Source organism: Lagopus muta, chromosome 1 (assembly GCF_023343835.1).
Source record: "Lagopus muta isolate bLagMut1 chromosome 1, bLagMut1 primary, whole genome shotgun sequence".
In the NCBI taxonomy this organism is placed as follows: Eukaryota; Metazoa; Chordata; class Aves; order Galliformes; family Phasianidae; genus Lagopus; species Lagopus muta.
The window spans coordinates 138,077,643-138,098,596 of NC_064433.1; the positions used below are offsets into that span (position 1 = coordinate 138,077,643).

A 20,954-nucleotide genomic window follows, 5' to 3' on the forward strand; every position below is an offset into this window, starting at 1 on the left:
TGCTTTTTTCATCTGTCTGTCCTTTTGATCCGATGTCGTTGTTTTTCAGCTGAGACAACATACGTGATGATTCCAGTGTGAGGGAAGTGCAGACCACTGGATCAGGCAGTGTCCCCTGAGCACAACCAAATATTATGAAAACATCTGTGTTCTCCTTTTGCCTTTTATTTTTCATATCATCTTCTATCATGCTTTAGCCTTATCTGTTTTTAGGCCTTTCGTGCTTGAGCTCCTGTGCCTAGCACACCAATACTGTGATGTCTAGCATCACTTTTAAACGTTCTCCTTTGGGCAGATAATGCATGCATACTTTCTGAAGGATTAAGTGTCACTGCTCTCCAGAAAAAGTAGAAATTGCAAACTTAGGCATGTAGCTGTGGTGTGCAGTGCTTGGCTGGTGTGGAAGGAAAGCTTTTTGAGGAGGCAGGGCTTTGCAGCAGGGAAAACAAGGGCTTGGTGAATACTTTTTAGCTTAGATCTGACTGTAGTGGGTTTTTTTCAGTGTACTTTTATTCATGTGTCTGTAGGAAATACATTTGACAACTTACCTTTGTCATAAAGTGCTTTGATAGTGAGCTGGAAGTACAGGCGTTGTTGGTGAAGGGTTGCTGTTAGCAGATAACTGTAATCAGAACAAACCAGCACAATAAGCTCTGATTGGAAGCTGAAGTTTAAACAAACTCACATCACAAGTAAGGCAGATTTTATTAAGAGTCAAAGAAATTAGCTATGAGAATAGCATATCAAGAATGCTGATAGATTCCCAAACTGTAAAATGTCAGGACACCTTTAAGGTTGTTTTATACAAATCACATCAGATGATTCAAGAGGTTCTTTGAAGCCTTAAAATCAGAACTGAATCACATACGTGGCCTCTGTAAAACCAGTAACGATCCTCCACTATAAATGAGGCTCTCCTACAATGTCTTAGTTTCAGTTATGAGCTGCCAACTGCCCTGTAAACGTAATTGGCAAGATTTTAAATTAAGTTTTATATACTCTTTTTCTCTTTCCTTTTGCAATTTCACATTATAGCTTGGTCTACACTTGTTGATTCCCTGCTCTACAAAGATGAGCTTCACCATGCTCTTAGTAGGTGATATCAGTGCCATCACTGACCAGGGTAGGAATGAGTACTCAGCCTATGGGGAAAAGGTAAGTCAGCTTTTATTCACTATGGCACAGCTCTCTAAGGCTTTCTTTTTATAATTCACTGGAGAACTGGGCAATAATAAAGTGTGGTTATACCCATCTTAGTTCCTAGCAAGTTTAAAATTTGGCTGGGTCCTTGAAGTAGAGAATTTATTTTGTTGATTGTTTGGGGTTTTTTGGTTTTTGTTTCATTTTGATTTAATGCTACGATGAGTTTTTCCTATACTTTTGCCAGCACCTGCGTCTGTTCTCTCCTCCTTTCCCAAAGCAGGGCTCACTGTAACCAGCCAGTTGCTGCCTCTTGTCTGCTCCTACCTGGAGCCTATAACAAAACATTTCTCTCCTGTTGCCCAACAGCATGGACAAGAAAAGCAGAGCATGTGAAAAGGAGTAAGGTTTACTGATATGGGGTGAAAAATATCTCTTGCCCTGAATCCCCAAACACTACTTAAGAGTTTCTGCCATTTATTCCCTACATGGCTAGAAAAGAAGCTGTTTGGTGCCTGTCAGTCTCTGGCTGCCCAGTAGATTCTGCCTAGATTGTAAGTGAAAGGCACTGTCTTCAACTCCACTCCTGCTTCTGCAGTCCAGGCAAAACAGAGCTCTTGGTTACCATCCATGGTCCCACTCTCTTGTCAACTACGTGCTCAGCTCAGCCTGCTGCCTCCCTGTCATTACTTGTCTATTATAACATCCATTCCCTGGCTCCTGCACCCATCCAAGGAAAGAAATACAAAATTTGTTTTCTTTTAACATTCGTTACCTGTATTACCTAATATGTCACACTCAAGGACCTAGCTAAGTTTTAGCAGTGTGATTAGTGAATATGAAAGTATAAGCACCCTTTATATAAAAGCCAACTTACATTTTTCCACATCAGTTGAGGAGTTTAAGGGAGCTTATAAGCAGGAGGGAGGGGACCAACTTTGCATGGTCTGATAGTGATAGGATAAGGAGGAATGGCTTTAGACTAGAAGAAGAGAGTTTTAGTTTAGATGTTAGGAAGAAATATTTTGCTCAGAGGGTGGTGAGGTGCTGGCATTGTGGAGATTGTGGAGATGCTGTAGGTGCCTCATGCCTGGAGGGAATTAGAAGCTGCTTGTGTATAGATAGCTATATCAAAATTCATGCCTCCCAGTCAGCTCACAGTGTTTGATATCAACAAAGCTACTAAATTCTAGTTTTGTTTTTTTTTAAGCTGTCATGACAGCTATTTTCATTTACATCACTGACTGTTTGTTTGTTTGTGTGTTCGTTGTTTTGTTTTGAATTAAGCATAGAATAGCAATAAATGTGTCATGCTTTTGGGTTTTGATCTGCCTGCACAGTTTGGGCTGTGAGCTCCTTTGGTTCAAAGCTTGCTGGTAGAGATAAAGGGTAGCATGAGGCCATGGTCTGAATGCTTCCCAAAATGCTAATGTTTATCTTCAAGGCATGCTGAAAAGGGACTGAGGGTAACTTATTCCATGGCCTGATTTATGTTAGGCAGAGAGCCACTAAATAATTTTCCTATAGTTATCCAGGAAATGTGGGGCTCAATGTTGAATTGTTTAGTACATAAAGCTTGAGAATTTCTACTTTCCAATATTCTGTCAGTGTGACAGCCTTCATTTCTTGTTCCTGTTGTTACAAATTGTTTTAATGGACTTCTGTAGGCAAGAAACCTGTGTGCCTCTGTGTGCCAGGGTGTTGTATTTGCTGCATACAGCTCTGGCAATGTTTACGTGCTGTTTAATTGTTGAGATGGTGTTGAAATTGTTGCAGCAGGGCTGTGGTTGTTCTGGCTGTAGTCGATCTTTCTTGCCTTATTTCACTCAGAGATTTTGTCAGTTACAGCCTTTTTATTTCAGCTGCTTACTACAGGTCTGTGTGCTCCATAGTGCTAGGGAGTCAGGTTGACTTTTTTTTCAGAAGGTTGCCTGGCATAAATTGGTTTTCATTAAAAGTCTGCCATTAATTATACTGAGTTAGTTTTTCAGATCATTGCCCTGTGAAATAATGACATCAGATCTGGTTGCCAGGAGCTATTCAAAAACAGAGCAGAGCACCTCGATCCAGCTGACATCGGCTGCCTGTTTTTGCCTCTGAAGGTCTTGTTTTTCTATTTACCTCATCCACTCGTGTCCATCCAGGCTGGATGGGGCTTTGAGCAACCTGGTCAAGTGGGAGGCGTCCCTGCCTACAGCAGTGGGGTTGGAACTGGGTGATCTTAAAGCTCCCTTCCAACCCACACCACTCCTTGTGATCTAACAGAGCTCTGGTGGCATCAGCACCACTTGGCACTGCTGGTGCAGTGGTGTCAGGAGGGCACCCACGTGGTGGCTGAAGAGCTGCTCTGTGCAGGCAGTGGGGCACATTCAGTTGGGGTGTTGGGTTGGCAGGGGTGAGGAAGGCAGCAGGGTGTTCTTACTGTGGTAGGAGAAGATTGAGAAAAGCATCTGGAAGACTTTGTCCTGTGCGGGTTGGGCAGCACGCCAGGCTGTCACATCAGCTGCTGTGGGATTCCTTCTTTTGTTTTAAAAGCTCTCAACAGCGACTGTTGTTCAGAGGAGCTTTTCATTCCTTTTCACACTGCCTGTTGTAATGTTCATCGTCCTTTTATTGAGGGATGTTCTTTGAGGAGTGGAGCCTCTGTGCGAGAACTGGCCGGGCGTTATACCTTTCCCCCTCATTCAGTGAATTTCCTGTAATTCTGCTGCTTTGAAGCTATTGCTTGGATTTGTTTTCCACCATCTCTGTGCAGAGTACAAAGGTCTGCCTTTGTTGCTGCCTGTGAGGTACTCTGCACATATTTGAGACTTACAAACAAAAGAGCACTTCTTTTTTTGTAGCGGGGTATTATAATTGGCCTAGTTTGAGCAGATCTTACTTCCCTGCACAGCTCAAAACTGACTGTAAGGTTGTGGGGCTGCAGAATAGTGGCAGATGGTGACATACAGCTAATAAGCAGGGGCTTGTGCTCAGCTGTCAGTCAGAAGGCCTCAAAGCTTTTGAACAGAGGATTTCCATCCTGCCTCCTGCCAGGAGTTCAAGACCTCAAAGTGAAAATCCTGTGAGATACCATCTTCAAAGTAACAGAATTAGAGGTAATTTCTCCAAAGCACTGTATTTAAATAAATAAAGAAATAAAAAAATCCACCTAAGAGGGCATACCTTGTTCAAATACCACCCTCAGAAGAGTATTACACTTGTGAAATTTGACATTAACTACTGCTCACTGAGAAACACCTCCGGAATCTTAATTTGGGGGCCAGGGGAAGGGAGGGAGAAGAGCAATTGGGAAAATGAAGTGCTGGGAGCGCTGCAGCGGTGTCTGCTGTGTTGGTGGTGACTAATGAATCTTTGCCCTCCCAGTGGCAGCAAAAACGCACAGCTGCCCGGCCTCGTGAGCCCAGCAATTACCGCTGGAAGAGTTGGGAAGCAATGGAAGCGAAGTACAATTCTCCGCTGCACTGAGTAACAAAGAAATGAGCTGTGCAAATGAACTGGGAAGGTTTGCTTGTGTTAAGTAGGTTGTTTTAAATCTTGCTGTTCAAGTTTTACCTGCAAGGCCGTCAGTTTGTGCGCAGGCAGATTTTTCCCATTATCTGAAAGACACGGTTACTCTAAAAAATAGGGATGGTAATCCCTTCAAAACTCCTAGGCTGCTCTGTCGCACACCTTGGAGAATCCCAAGGTGAAAGCTGTTGGCACAAGCAGTGCCTTGCTTCGTATTGCCTTGTGTGCTTTGCTTGCCCAGGAGCATGCTAATAACTGGCTTCCTACTTTTGGACTTGCTGAGAGCGGAGAGCAAGGGTCTTACATTCAGTGAAACCATCTGCTTGTCCCTCATAGTTAAAGCTCCACAGAGATCAGTTTGAACAAGGACCTTGGTGTACCAAAACCAGAAAGGCAGCAGCTGCTATCTGACAGACCTACCCACAGCAACGCTGCTGACAGAGACATGCATGGACTCTCAGGACACTGCTGACTGGCAGAGATCTCTTTTTGCCTTTGATTTCTACAAAGCCTAAAGAAAAGACTGTTTACAGTAAACTTGCTTTCTGATGTGCACAGGTGGCTTCAGAATTGAGTTCCATTTTGCACTTACTCCATGTGAAAAGCCTTGGTTTACTGTTGTGAACTCTGAAGGGCTGAGGCTCTGCAGAGATGCACACATGCAGTGGGGAGATCTGGGCCACTGTGGGGTGTGTGTGCATATAATGGTGGCATTGGTGGTGTATGGAAACATGGAGCACTAAACTGCTGGGCGGCAGCGTTCTCTGCAGGCTGAGTGGAATGGAAACAGCAACAGCGTTGTGCCACGTCACTACAAAGGAGTGAAAAGTAACTGGAAAGTGGTTTGTTGTTGTTGTTTTTTTTTAATATTAACACAATTTAATTTTGTTGTTGTTAACAAATAGCGTATTTCAGCATATGCTGCTGCCTGTGAGTTCCCCCAGAGCTTCGCTCCCACAGCCGCAGCAATATCACGGTGTATAGAAGCAATGCACCTGACTGGTTTGGGTTTGCTCGTTCACAGTGCTTGTGTGCAGTCACGAAGGAAGCAGCCGGAGATGTGGAGGACAAGGAGACCTCCTTTCTGGTTCCCTCGGAGTCTTAGCGCACTGGGCATTTCTGGCTGGAGCAGAAAAAACAAACGGGTATGGATGTTGTTAATGATGTCTTCATTGCTGTGAGTCTGTGTTCCCCTGTGGCGACTGCTGTAGTCCTGCTCTAGACATGTCCAAATAAAATTGGAGGAGTCACTGGGTCTGAAGCATCCATGCAGTTTTGCAAGTGTGCTCTGGAGCTGAGGTACATCACAAGACAAACATGTCCCAAGTTGGAGGCAGAAGAAGAGTGTGATCTTGGCTCAGTTCCCACAGACACTTCTGTATGGAGGGTGTGTTTCCAAAACAGCTGAATGTAAGCAGGAAGTGTGAAGGGTAAGCAGGTAGTGGTCACTCTCAGTAACATCTGTGTAGCTCAGAGCCAAGCTTGATGTAGTTTTGCTTTTGTAACTTGGTGAATTCACTAAAGTAAGGTAGTGGAGCAGGTGGGTTGAAACTCAAAAACAAAATACAGGTTTCCAAGAGGGTGACAGTTTTAAGGCCAAGCAGCTGCCCTGTTTGCTCATACATAAAGCAGACGTTCACCTGCAGCTGGCTGCTGGCTCGTCTGCTGAGTTGCATCAATTCCCATCTGACTGCTTGGTCTGTAGAGTTTTGGGGTCTGTGAAAGAAGCTGCTCTAAGTGAAATGTAAAGGATGACAAGCAGTTGTTAGGGAACAACAGTTCTTCTTCCCAGAATGTAGTGAGCTAAGAATGTAGACTGCAGCCTGAAGTAATGAAGCATCAGGCTTTTTCTTAGTCTAAATACTTGTTTAAAAAAAAAATACGCTTAGTTACCCTTATTTTCAATAATTTATTATGTTTGTTAATCCACTAAACAAAAAGATTTTCCCAAGTACTTCTCAAATATGTCGTTAGTGTGATTGTACATCCCATCTGGTGTTGTAGCAGCAGTAGTAATATACCCTTTGGTAGTACATGAAATGGTAGCTTGCATGAGAAAAAGATGTGGAGTGTTTCATTGAATTTGCTGAGCAAATGTTGGCATTACCATCTTATCATCTCTTCCAAAGATTGTATTTGCAGCATTTCCTCACACAGCAGTCTCTCTCATTTTCTAGGTATCTTTCCAGTTCTTTCTGTATTTTTTCAGTCTTGGGTATTTGGAGAAAGGGTATTCAGGGCTGAGCACAGTTTTGAAGCTTAAGGCTGAATTCTGCCTTGCTGGGTGCCCCACTGAGCGTGGCTGACTGCAGCAAATGCCAGATCCCTGCTCCACTTTTCATCTTTCTCTAGTTAGTGTGCTAAATATCAAATGTAATGAGCATCACCTCCTTGTTTCCATCACATAAATCATAACATATCCAGAATGGAAAACAAAACCAGGGTTGTTGGTGTGTCTGAAGTTGCAGCTGTCAGTAAAAGAGTAACTTCATTTTACATAATGAAAAGGATGAGTTCATTTGTGTGCGTGCATGCACCGCATTGCTGGGGAGATCAGCACAGCCAGCACATGTTCTGCAGACACTCTGGTACAGCACACAGGGTTCTCCTAGTAAGTAAGAGGTGATGGCTTTGGAATACCATAGGCATGAACCTGGTGCTAGGGAACATAAGAACTGTGTGCAGGCTGCTGGGCCTCACGTCTGTGCTGCCTTCTATGGGGGAGGATCAGTGCTTGAATGGCAGGCACAGACACACTGTTAGGTAGCTCATCAACATAGGGAGCTTCAAGAGAGTTTCTGTTGTGGCTTTCAGGTGTTAGAGCGCTCTTGTTAAGCTGATCTAATGATACATAATGACCTTCTGTGCAGTTCAGGAGGTATTTATACATCTTCTCACTGACTGCCACCTGATCGTCCATCACCCCAACGCTGTCCCTGAGAGCAGAGTCCCCTCTGCTGATGGGGAAAGGAACTCCAGCGTTACACCCAAGGGCGAGAAATAAAAGTATGGTATTTTTTAGGGGCCAGCTAAGGTGAGGGCTGGGTTGCCATCCCATTTTTAAGCACTTTTTTACACCAGTGTGGCTGCATAAGGGCTTGTTGTGCTCCAGCTCCATCACTGAGGAGCTCCCTGGTCCATTATAGGGTTACTTGCGCTGGCTGGATCGCTCTTACACAAGACTGCTTTAGAAACAGAACGTTCAGCTATGGTTTATAATTTGATTTCTTTCCTTTTAGTCAAAATCCCTTCCTCGTGGCTGCATTTGGAGCTTGCTCTCTGACGAGGCAGTGCAACAACCAGGCCTTCCAAAAATTCGGACGTTCAATGACAGCCTCTGACATGGTTGCAGAAGTTGGAACAGCTTTTAGCAAACTGTTTGAAACCTGAGGTCAGAGCAGCCGAGAAGAGAAGGAAGACCGACGACTGCAAGAATCATTGCATTTACAGTAGAATTTAAGTAATGCACCCTGCAAGTGCTGTAGCAGCATCGGTATGCTAGGTAGATTTTTTTTTCATTTTTAAGAATAGAAAAATATGATTAATGTAGATATTTTTTAAGAGTTTGGAATACAGAAATGTTTTGGCTGAAATAAGCTGTAGTTGCAGATCTGTTATAATATAATAAAACTAAGCTGAAAGTATTCCTCTGTTCTTTTTGATAGTTATTGAGCAATAACTGAAATATGAACAGCAAAACAATGCACTTAAGACTTAGGTAAGAATGAAATTCTTCCACCAGCTCAACCGAGTTTCCTAGATTGCACCACGGTTGTCCTGAGTTCATCCTTAGACCCTCTGTCTGGAATCTAACGATTGCACTTCATGTTTTGCCATGTAGTATAGTCACTTTAAGAAGCAGAAAGTCAGCCTCCTTGGAAAGGGAATGCATGAGCGTTGCTTTAGATGTTGAATGTAACTAGTTGCCTTTTCCATTCCCAGTCCCAGAGGCAGCATTCATTTTGACTGGACATCCTTCCTTCAAGGTCTGGGCTTTGGGAAGATTCTCCCATTGCACAGTAATATTTAATATACTGTAGGTATGTTAGTATTAAACAGCATTTATGCTTACCTGAGAGAAGAACTCTTTTCTAGTCCTTTAGCTGGTCTCAGTCATCCGGAACTGGGCACGATGAATTGTGCCACGTTCTCATTCAGAGAGGTGCTACGCAGGGTAGGAACGCCGTGCTGCTGAACTGACGTGGCTCAGGCTCTTGGGTGTAATGGCAAAGCTTTGTAGGACCCCAAGTGCTGCTGCACTGGAGCTCTGAGAACGTGAGCACAGATGTACCATGTAGGTCGGTGTGTGTTAGCCAACAGGAATACGAACCTGTATGTCCCTGTATGTCAGAGCTAAGGCAGGCAGCTGTGTGCACCGTGAGCCACAGGAACAGAAAATTGCTGGCAGGGGCCAAAGCTCTGTGTGGAGCAGCTGTGCAGAGACATGACCAAGCTGGGTCTGCCCCTGTTTGTTAGGGACATACCTGGCTGGCTCAGTGGCACAACAGCTCCGCTCTGACATAGGGTTTGAATGCTGGAAACTCCTGCGTGGCGCCAGGAGTTGGACTTGATGATCCCTGTGGGTTCCTTCCCATTTGAGGTATTCAGTGTTGGATATAAAGGGGAAGTTGAATGGCATTCTGCATAACAATCATTTTTCATATTGTTGGAAATTCAGTCAAAGCTTGCGAGGATTGCCCCGATATGGAGAGAGGAGCAAGTTCATCCTGAGCACTCTCAGAGAGCTGGCAGGAAATGGTGCTCCCATGGAACCTACACTCCAGCTCCAGCTGTATATACTCACTGAAAAGCAGGAACAAGCACACATAGGTGTGCCTTGTAGTTAAAACAGGTGTTAAATATTCATTGCAACCACTGTTTTCCAGCTCTGGAGTGGAGCACAGTGACACGCACACGAGGCAGATCGTGTCCTCATAGCTTGCAATAGCTTCCCACAGAAAGCACCTGGCTGCTCTGCCTGTCGCCCCTCTGGCCCTTAGCATTACTACTTCTGTATGCACTGTGACTACTACCTCACCCCACTGTGTTTTGTTTTTCTTTTTAACCCAGTTACCTATTTTGTAAAATGGGTTTTTTTAAATGTTTGCTCTTTTTGGTCTATGAGGGTTCACAGAACTTCTTAAATTAGAGCCTGTCTACTCATAAGAGATGGATTTCTGGTGTTCACTTTAAGCAGTTTTCTACCCTCCCACCACGCTGGGGGAAACCAAGGTACCATGATTTTTCCCCTTCATTGGAGAAGCCCAACTCCTTTAAAAAAAAAAATAAAAATCAGCAAACTGATTTAAAACAGCTGCTGGATGTCCTGTAGAACACTGAGCGAAAGGTTTTATCTAGAACATCAGTGGCAGGGTATCAAAATGGCATTATAGCAAAATGGCATTTGTAGGCCAAGCCAATGGACCTCCGTCAGTACAGACCTCAACCTGCCATGTTGGTTTTTAAGTCTACACAAGAGCTGTAACTTTGTTATTCACCAATGTACTCAAATAACGATTGTTACAATTTTTAAACATTCTGGAAATGTAGCAATTCCTTTCAGTAGGAAATAAAAATATAGCAACTTCACACTGTGTGCTTCCCTGTGTTCTGAGCACCTTTGCCCCCCCCCAAAGCTGTTGCTTCCAGGTCATGGTAGCACAGAGCAACAGTCGCCTCACCCTTATCTTTAAAGCACACGCAGCCAAAGGAAAGAGGCATTTGCTCTCTCTCACACGGTAACTGCCTCTATGGCTGTTGTCAAACCATGCCTGACAGCCCCTTGGGTTTCAGTACTGAATGCTGATCCAAGCTGCCCTGCACAGAGCCACCCTGCAGCCCTGGGTGAGGCTGCCACAGCGCCTCCCACTCCCCCCTGCGCTGTGTGCCGGCTGCTTGTTCTGTGGGGGCTCACTAATGGGACCAGTAGTGCACTGCATGCACCACCTCCCTCTTCCCAGTGCTGACAGACGCACCCTGAGCCCCTGAAATCACACTGTGCCGAAGCAAACTGAAAAGATGACGCCTTCTACTTTATTAGGATAGCAGCAGTATTGACAACGCAGCAGTTAAAGCACAAGCCCAGCGCTGAAGGCTCAGCTTTTCTCCTCAGCCTGCTGCTCTGCTCGCCCGCTTTCTGCCATTTCCCACGTCGAAGCTGTGCTTCTGTCCTGCAACAACAAGCAGTGGGTCAGGCCTAGCAGCTGGGATCACAAAGGGTCTGTATCTGCCTCACACTCGGTCTGGGTGCCACACAATGCACCATGTGCAGTTCTGAGAGGGTTCACATTTATTTCCTTATTTATTTTACTACATCGCCCTTGTGCAGCAAAGCCATTAATCAAACAGGGAACAGAGGTGGTGATGCCATCCCCCAGGAACGCCCTTGGTAGCAGTAGGTTGATGGATATTTCCATCTGGTTGCTTGAAGCTCTGTAATTCAGACAAACCTCACGTGCACTGAGCGACATGAAAGACAGCATGCAGAAGTCATAAACTCAATCAGTTGAAGAAAGGGCGATTTCTTCCAATCTGACTTTCACTGAATTCACTTATAAGCACCCCCTGAGCTGCTACTACAGCCTGCAGCAGCTGAGCCCTCCCTGCCTGCCCAAACCCCTCAGGGGGTGCTGGGTCAGTCTCAGCACACAGAGGAACCCCTTGTGCTGCACCTCCAGCAGTCTCGGAAGAGCCCTACAGAATGGAGGTTCAGCAGAAGGCAGTTGTGTACGTACAGGGAAGCAAATATTCCAGCTTCCCACGGCTCCCTCTGCTTTCACAGCTGCAGTTCAGCACCGGGATGCTCTGTCCCTCAGCCCAGCACTTAGCAGCACACTGGCTTCCATCTGAGACCCTGAGCTGACCACAGCTCCCGCCTGCTTTTAATGGCAGCACTGACATCACCTTTCACGCTCAGCAATTACCAGGGATGCCTGTGGTCACCCCCTGACGTGATCCTGCTTTGTACCTGCCCAGAGGTAAAACAACGCAAGGACACTGAGCACGGCTCATGTGCAAGGAGCAAAGCAGGCACGATTCTGCATATAAAAAGCCTGAAGCTGAGGTGAGAACAGAGCTGGAAGCAGCGGCACCCCCTGAAGCAGCAATGCAGCATCTTGAAACCAGGAGGAGGTAGCAACCCCACGAGGGGACTTCTCTTGAGCACAGTCAGGGTAATGCAAAAGGAGAAGATTGGTATTAGGAACAGACTAAGAACAGAATGCACCATGGAGAGAGAAGTGGTACAGGAACCAGGGAGAGTATGTACAACTCAAGAGCGAGGAACAGACCCTCCAGTGAGGACCTACCCTTTTGATATGGGTGTGTAGGTAGAGGGAAGGCAGTATTTCCGCCAGCCACCTCAGTTTACTTTCCTGTTCCTCTTCAGTCTTTTTAAAACAGCACACATCGCTCCCAGCCCTTCTGCTGTATTGAACTGGGACAATTTCAGGATTTCTGAACACAATGGGATTTTCAGCGGCAGAACAGCACTCCCTTGGCAGCTGCAGAAGGAGCTACAGCTTGCACGGGGACACAAGGCAGAGGATCAGGACAGGCCATTAGCTGCCTCCTGCTACTGCTGCTGTAGCACAGCGATGGGAGCTGTGAAAGGGCACAACCGGATGCTGCCTGACAAACCAAGGCCCACCTCACGCGGGGAGCAGCTGTCTTTTACCTTGATGTGGATTCCAAAGGCAGCCAGGTCCCCACGCAGGCTGTCGCAGGCCTCCAGGAGGGGTTTTCTCTCCTGCATCAACTGCCGTCTCTTCTCTTTCTGTTCTTGTTTTGGTCCTTTTGCTCCCACGGCACCTTCCTCCATTCGCACAGTCTCTGTGGCTTCCGGCAGCACAAGAGCGTAGTTACGAACCTTTGTGCGGAAGCTCACGAGCTCATCCATCACATTGGAGAGCAGAGCTGTATTTCTCCTTCCCACTGCGACCTACGAACCAAGCGTGTCATTTTAAAAACATCTGAGAACGATTTCAAAGTCAATCACAATGCAGCAGCCTCGCCACCTCTCCTGGATGTGTGCCTTCCATTACAGTGATGTAACTGAAACACGGCAGCCCGCTCCTCACACTGGACAGAAGTGCAAAGAATCACAGTCACCCAACACGTTGGGCTGGAAGGGACCTCACAGCCCATCCACCCCAACCCTGGGCTGTGGGCAGGGCTGCCCCCCCACCAGCTCAGCTGCCCAGAGCCCCATCCAACCTGGCCCTGAGTGCCTCCAGGGATGGGGCACCACAGCTTCTCTGGGCAGCTGTGCCAGCACGTCATCGCCCGAAGTTATGGCACGGTCATACTTTCAAGTAGCTCCATGTGTTCCCAAACATGCAAGAGTTCCTCTTGGAGCAGAGGTACCCGTGTGAATGTAGCATGCTGCATAACCCAGCTGTAAAACTCCTTGCCACAGGAATTTTTGCTGCCCAAAGCACGCATCACTTACAGGACATTGAACAATGAATAGCAGCAGGGCCTGGCAGCAACTCTCAGCACAACAGAAGCCCAGCCCCACAGCTATGAGCTCCCCGGGAGTGAGCACGCACACCAGCCTCCTACCCTGCGTATGAACCCCAGCCCTCCTCAAGGAATACAACCAAGGAAAATGAGGCATTTTTTAATCAAAGAATCATAGAATCACTTGAGTTGGAAAGGAGCCTTAAAGGCCATCCAACTCAACTCCCTACAGTGAACAGGGACACCTACAGCTCGATCAGGGTGCTCAGGGCCTGGTCCAGCCCAGGACTATGAATGTCCAATGATGGGGCATCCACCATCTCTCTGGGCAACCTGTGCCAGTGCCTCACCACCTCTATTGTAAGGAAATTTCCTTATAACCCATCTAAATCTCCCCTTCTTTTGCTGTCACATTTTTTTATTACATTTTACTTGTACTCTTAGTACAGCATAGCAGTGCCGGAGGGCAAGGTGGCTGCAGTGATACTTGGCTGGGAGCACGACTGCAGCTGAGTAATTAAAGCCAGAGGGGACAGCATGTCATCAAAGAGCAGCAGGGTGGGATGAGGAGGAGGTGCTACAGAGGCTGGGAACAACTGGAGGGGAAGAATAGAAGAGAGCTATTTGAGGGCTAGAGCTTGAATGTTCAGTGCTCTGCACTGTTGTGAAAGACAGCAAACTTTCAAAAGAAATAAACATAGAATCATAGAGTGATTTGGGTTGGAAGGCACCTTTAAGATCACCTAGTTCCAACCTCCTGCTATAGGCAGGGACTCCTCCTATTAGAACAGGTTGCTCAAAGCCCCATCCAGCCTGGCCTTGAATGTTTCCAGGGAGGGGGCATCCACAACATCTCTGGGCAGCCTGTTCCAGTGTCTCGCCACTCTCACAGTAAAGAATTTCTTCCTGATAAACATTCTGAAGAAGAAGTTTATGGGACTGAAAGTAATAAATTTAAGAGCCACGAACCGAGGGCACGGAGAAGAGCACAGTAAATGCTTGAATGCAGAAGTGAAGGAGAGTAAAGATGAATGGTGAGTGGGGCTGAGCAGCATGCTTCCACAGGCACTACTGTCAACGTTCATGGAAGCACTGATCCATGGCACAAAGGCAGGATCCTCCCCAAGGAGGACAGCTCTGAATATCAGATCAGTTCATCTTCCATGTAAAACATCACATGGGCTCTGAGAGCCAAGCTTAATTTTCTTCTTCTGTAGTACCAATCAATTCCAAGGGCCCATATGGAGGATGATTCCTGCTGTTACTCCTGGAACACTGAATCCTTGGGAGAACTTTGGCCTCACCTTGGATTTTTGAGTGGACCTGTGTGGAACCAGGAGTTGGACTCAAAGGTCCTCGTGGTTCCTTTTCAACTCAGGATATTCTGTGGTTCTATGATTCTTTGCTCACAAGCTCCAAACAGGCAATGATGCCTTCCATGCATGGGCCAGAAGCCCAGCAGTAACTGGGAGGGCTGCCTAAGAGAAACATCTACTGAGACTTCTGTCTGGTCAAATCCATCATAAGTGCAAAAATGCATTCATTCACCCTACCCACCTGTGGCTGTCCAGGCTCCTTCTCTAACCCATAGAGAAAGGTAGCTTGCACCCAGATGACTGTACAAAATAGGATTACTGCAGAAGTACAGGGAGTTATGTTAGACTACATGGCTCACCAGCTGCAATGAACTGCATCTGAAGAGCAGGACAGACCCCCAGGCTGTATGCAAGTCCCCCAACCCAAGTGCTGCTCCCAGCAGCCTCTCCACTCATTTGTCAGCATGGCAGCAGCCACCTCGGGGAGCCCTCTCTTCTACCTGGCAACCTCACACCAACTCTGTCTGCTGGCCCTGATACCCAGAGAAACCAATGCAGCACACAAAGAAGGAAAGCATTAAGGTGCTTTGAGTTCAGTGAAAATAAACATCCAGCGACACTCGCTTACAGACAGCTCAGTCTGAAGGAATGAGCTGTTCTCCCTCTCCATTCCAAGCACTAGGAGATACGTGAGGTATTTCCAGCAAAGGTCCTGGATGCAACCATCAAAAAAAGAGCCAGGTACATAACACATACATAACAGTACCAAGGTAAAGGCTTTCAAGTGCCCACTTCCTCATTTCATTCCTCAAGCATGCGTTACTACAGCATGACAGCTGCAGAAGTCATACAGGGACACCCACAGGAAGAAACAGGCTCCCACAGGGCTTCATCCTTTTCTGCCTGCTCAGATGCTTTCCTAACACACCACAGCAGAAACCACAAGCAATGCAGGAAGGCTTACTGAAGCCATAAACAGCTCTGTTACCTCTGAGGCTTTTAGCAAGTGCTCCGCAGAGCATAACGCTGACACTGTTACCACACACCAGCACATCCCAAAGAGGAGTTTCGTACCTGCCTTTCTTCAAAGGACATCCCGAGGGCATTAAAGAAGCTTTCTATATAGGAAGTAATGCTCCCGTACACAACCGAGCTTCTGGGAGATCCAACATCCTGTTAGGAAACACTCAGAAGAGATTGCCTGGTCAATACTCATTACAGAACTCAGCTCTCGACAGCCAAGCCCACAGGGGAAACCACTGCTAATGGCACAGTCCCACCCCTACCAGTAAAACCCACCCAGCTCTGAAAGCACCTTCAGCCACCTCCCCACACAACACCAAGGGGAAAGATGCACGTGGATGGAGGGGGGCTGTTACCAGCAGGCACAGTGAGGAAGAGATGCATGAAACCACAGCATGTGGTGTGTGCACAGTGAATGAGGCCTGAAAACTTGTGCTCTGTGCAAGGAAGGGCTCCACGCACGAGAACCAAATGAAGACAGAACTACAGGTTCAAGGGCATTCTAAAAAATAAATGACAAAAAAACAACACCATACCACCTTCACTGAGTGTCTTACTGATCTAAACAAGACTGCTCTGAGATTGCTTGTGGTGCTGTGCCATACCCTGCTAGCACCAGCAGTGTATTTAAGAACAGAGGTCTTCATTAATTTCCTCCACACTTATTTCAGTTTTCAAGAAAAAAAAGATCAAGATTAAGTGACAGATTGAGAAGAGATTTAAGGGACTAACGCTTGCCTAGAAAAAGAATAAAGACACAAACAACCAAATTAGTAGCTGATACTGGGCTTTATCCAGTATCTCCAGGAGGATCTGAGATGAACCACAAACTGAAAATTGCAAAGGATCTGAACTGGAAGGAGCTGATGTGAAGCGCTGAGGAAAAGGGGCAGGAATGTACCAACTGAGATAAGGATTATAAGAAGATTAAAGAGGAACGAGCCACGTTCACATGAATTCACTCCCAGTTGTTAAGGAGGAAAGGTGCCTGCGCCCCTTGCCTAGGAGTTGAAGCCTCAGGAGTAGGGCTGCTCCCAGACTCGTTCCAGAGGGCTCAGAGCTGAGCTCAAGCACCAGCATGCACCTGCAGCTCGCTGTGCCTGCCTGCCACAGCCCCCCAGAACAGCCACCTCCTGCTCCCCCTCGGGTCAATTTCTATGCACGGACAGTAGGCAAAGAAGCGCGGTAAGGCCATAAAGCCTGCATTGCAATTAGCAGCGTGGCACCACGGCTTCAGGCCTTTCAAAAACCTCAGGTATAAATAATAGAGGGCAGCAAAAGAGACACACTTTGTCCACAGCGAGGCATAAACAACAGCCATATACAATTCCTGCTACACGGTCAGGACAAATGGGTACCATTAAGGTCAACAATTTATGGAGCTTTGTTTCTGCCGTTTTTTTATGTGAACAATAAACTAATCTGTCTGCGTTAAACAGTGGGACAGTGGACAGCTGTCATTTTCTGATCTCTGTATCCTAATGGGTTACCTTAGTAACAGCCTTAAGCTGTCTGTTGCCATGGTGAATGAGGTCCATAATTGCTGCAACAGCCCTGGAGGTGTCAAAGTCATCTGCAAACGCAGCCTTCACGTTTACCTTTGTGCTGGCCAGCCTGCAAAGAGGAGAGGCAACATTTAAGATAAGACAAACAAGATGCCAGCAGTATGCTGAATTCATCAGCTATTCAGCCAGATGGAGTCACTGAAAGGACACTGCCATTTCCTTCTTAGCTGCTCTGGGAGATGCTGCACTGGTCAGGAAAGAGCACATTCTGCATCTGCAAAAGGAGAAACTTGAAGCCTGTCAAAATCCAAAGTGTTAAACCTGTTCAATTAACACATCACTAACCAAAGGAACCAGCAACAGTAGAGCAATGCTTGCCTAATCATTTAAAACCACATGGAAAATTCACTTGATATTAAGCACATCAACTATTTGCTAAGCCCTTTTTCCCCCCAGCAGCCCACTTTTTGTGCTATTGGCACATTTCCCTACCAAAGCCCCATCCCACACCTCGCTCCAGCACTTGACAGGAGAGCTTAACCAGGGCTGCAAACAGTGCTGGCAGCTTTCTCTGGTAGGAAGCCAGATGAACTGCACACTGATAGGCACTGACCCCAGGGGCCGTTTCACAATAATGCCCAAGGAGCATGGTTACCTGGGGACCTCCAGCTACTCCAGCTCTTCTGAGGTTCCTCTTTTCCCTGTTTTGCCTGTTGCAGGGTGGTTTTGCCTGGAGTGCCTGCCTCTCTCAGGTATCAGATTGCTGCTACCCTAAACCCACCCCACCCTAAGCTCTTCCCTGTGACTTTGCCCTTCTCTGTTCAGTACCTACCTCTTACCAAAAGTCTGAACCTTGTACCACCTTGGTTGGCTTTGTATTTAAAAATACACAAGCGTTGCCCTCTTACGTTTTCCACTGACAATCTATTCTGATTTCCTTACATGCCTCACCCCTCAAAGCCTTATTCCTCACCAAGTGTCCCATAGCCTCCAGCTGAAGCTGTCAAACACTACAAGCAGTTAACTCAGCCTCCCCTTCCTGTAGCATGCTTCAGTGCTTCCCATGAGCCACAGTGCAGCCACAAGCTTTTCAAAAACTACATGCATGCACCACCAAGAAGATCTCTCCCTTCTACAGCACAGACCACCCTTCCCTCTCACCACATGCCTCAGAGCTGCCTGTACGTGTGTCACTTCAGAGCGTTCACTGCCTTTCCTACTCTGCTTCCAGAGCACCACACTCCTCAGTTTCACACCCAGCAGAAACCACATCTCTCTATCCTGGAAGATAATCCAGTTTTCATAAGAGACTCCAAAGATATTCTCCTTGTCACTGTCAGGGTCCCAACAACCGTAACTTCTTTCCTTATGACATCTGTCTCGGCCAGTTTCTGAGCAATCCTTCTGCCCTCTGCCCCACACCAAGCTGTCAGCACGTCTGACTACAAGCTCACGTGCCCAAGGCACATTACTTCCCAGCTGTCCAGTCACTGACACACATTCCTTCTGACATCCTGAGTAGCCTTACAACTTCAGTCGCAGATTTTCCTTCTGCATCAGTCAGGAGGTGCAAAAACACCTACATTAGGTCAGGCATACTAGATAAGTAACAAGGATTTCACAGACACAATAAAGCAAGCACAGAAAACTACGAGCAAAAACAGCTGGCAAGGAAGAGAAGGAAAAAAGCCAGATGAGGGGTGGCAGGGAAGATTGCTTCTCAGTCCTTCATCTTGTCCTGCTTCTTCGATAGAACTCAGTAAGCTACAGAGTTCAGCCCTCTAAGCCTGTCAGCAATTTGCAAATCATTGCAAATAATCACAGTCTTTAGATAAAAGAAGCACGCTTACCTTTCCCACAGTACATCTTCTCTAACAGGGTCGCACACCAGCTGTCCTTTTATATAAGCATTTGCGTCTCTAATAAACGAGGAGATTGCCTGGAGAATGTTCTTGGCATCATTCATGGTCTCATCGCTAAATTCTACAGCTAAGAAAAGAAAAACAAAACCTCTGAGCATTATGACACAGAGGATGTAGCTGTCACACCTAGGCACAATATTCTGACACAGTCAATCCAGCAAAAATGTTTGTTACTCTGTCACAGCAAGCTTTTCTTAAAATTACCTGCACTTCTAATTAGACACCATCCTTAAGTTGCAATAAGTAAATTATGTAGATCAACATAAAAGACAACGTATAACATACTGAAAAAGAATCGGACTGTTTTGTTGGAAGCTCACTGAGGCAACAGCGACCTGATTTAAAGCGTTTTCCTGTACTGAAGTGTTGGATGTGATGTATTTCTGATCGTCCCCCCCAGATTTAAGCCAGGAGGACACAGCTTTGATCTCCCCCCGAACTCCATTCCTGTTCTAATTTAGGCAGACAAGACCTGTCTTTGGAGATCTCCAAGGGCACCTAACCCTCAGCCACAGACCCTGTGAGGGATACAGGCACTCACAGTTAGAGGACTGCTTCACCAGCACCAACAAATCTAGGACTTGGCAATCTGGATCATATATCTAGTGCAGAATCCAACTACAGTGCCGAAGCTGAGCCAGCCGTACCCATTTGCTAAAGTGACTCCCAAAGAAAATACAGACCAGTGGCACTCATGAGGGCCCACCTGTGCTGGGATGCTGGGATCCATCACACCCAGCTCACACAGCGCCCCTTAAGCCCTGCTGACCTGGACTGCTAGCACACTGCCTGATGCCAGTCAGCTCAGCAGGCTTTGTGGGAGCTGAGTGTGCTAAGTGTGCTCCTTCCAACAGCACCATGTCAGCATCAGTCACTTCCACTGAGGGGCCATAAACAGTGTCACATCACTTCAATTCTCCATACCTGGGGGGGCCTAGCTGTTTGGACCGACCTCCCATGGGATTCAGCCCAGGAGAGCTGAGGCATAACCCTGGGCTGCGTTTGTCAGATTTTCCACTTGTGTGCAATTAAAAATCTGCATTACTGTCCCACTAACGCTGGCCTTAAAATTCAGCTCTATGAAGCTTTTTAAAAGGCTGAGGTACTGACTTTCAGAGAACGGTGAGGTACTGAAAGAGATCATTGATATCCGCTATGATTACTCAACCCATCGCCCTGGTTACAGGGCTCTGAGGGGAATACTTGATGGAAGTTTATTCTGATGAAGCTTTGATTAAATCCATTCTTCTTTGCTGATTCAGGGCATTCTCCTGAACCGCCACGCACTGCACACACACTGCACACCACCATTCAAGCTCAGAAAATCTCTTAAGCCTGTTCCAGAGAGCAGCAGAGGGTTTTGGAGGTCAAACCCCAATGCCTACAGCAGCTTCACAGCCCATGAGCAACAGTGAGAGCAAAGCCACACGTGATGGAACGCAAGAGGAAACCCAGTGACTCAGGGTTGCAGGGACAGCATCTCTCCCCACCAGCTGCACCCAGCAGCAGCTGAGAGGACACCACACACTTTTACTGTGCTGCATTCAGGAAAGGCCATTTCCCAACAGCCTTACGTGGACCCAACTATGATTTATACCAAGAAAGGGACACCCACAGGCACCAGGAGGAGAGCACAGTCTAGCACCGAGGCCCTTTCCATCTGACTTTTCCAGCTTTCCTGCACAGGTGAGGCATCCAGCTTCATGCTGCCACAACACAGGGTACTGAGCATGCAACTGATGCCCTCAGAATGAATAAATCAGTAAGTACAGCACAGAGGCCAGAAATCATTGACAAAAGAAGCATCAGTGGCTGAGCACACTGGCTCTTCTGTAAGCATCTTGTTTCTCCCCAGCACACTGCGGAAATCGATACACAGGGTGAGATGGAGGCAGGGAGCACACGTGGAAGAAGCACACGTGGAAGAGCCGCCCAGCATTTTCTCTCTGTTCCCCTGAGAAGAGGAGCCAACCCCACTTATGTGTCCACTGCTGCAATACCAAACTGCAGCACAACTCTTTCCACAGGCCACGTCAATGTCAAACCATTTTCATTGGCCACGTCTCTAAGCTGTGTGC

The 20,954-nt window shown here is 46.8% G+C and overlaps 2 protein-coding genes across 10 annotated transcripts in view; one reads left to right on the top strand and one right to left on the bottom strand.

Annotated features, from left to right (window-relative positions):
• Positions 1-9,942, top strand: part of NAXD (NAD(P)HX dehydratase) — a 50,311-nt gene extending 40,369 nt beyond the window's left edge. For 3 of the 4 annotated variants that reach the window (XM_048941723.1, XM_048941694.1, XM_048941714.1), the window contains 2 exons: positions 5,675-5,795; positions 7,890-9,942. In XM_048941723.1, the coding sequence (XP_048797680.1) occupies positions 5,675-5,795; positions 7,890-8,040 (272 nt within the window). In that variant the 3' untranslated portion in view covers positions 8,041-9,942. The other variant, XM_048941704.1, reaches the window with a different exon arrangement.
• Positions 9,943-10,657: 715 nt separating this feature from the next.
• The window catches only part of CARS2 (cysteinyl-tRNA synthetase 2, mitochondrial), a 37,816-nt gene continuing 27,519 nt past the window's right edge, over positions 10,658-20,954 (bottom strand). For 5 of the 6 annotated variants that reach the window (XM_048959250.1, XM_048959223.1, XM_048959243.1 and 2 more), the window contains 4 exons: positions 18,805-18,943; positions 16,940-17,063; positions 15,501-15,599; positions 10,827-12,589 (listed from right to left, as the gene is read on the bottom strand). In XM_048959250.1, coding sequence (XP_048815207.1) covers positions 12,224-12,589; positions 15,501-15,599; positions 16,940-17,063; positions 18,805-18,943 — 728 coding nt within the window. In that variant the 3' untranslated portion in view covers positions 10,827-12,223. The other variant, XM_048959233.1, reaches the window with a different exon arrangement.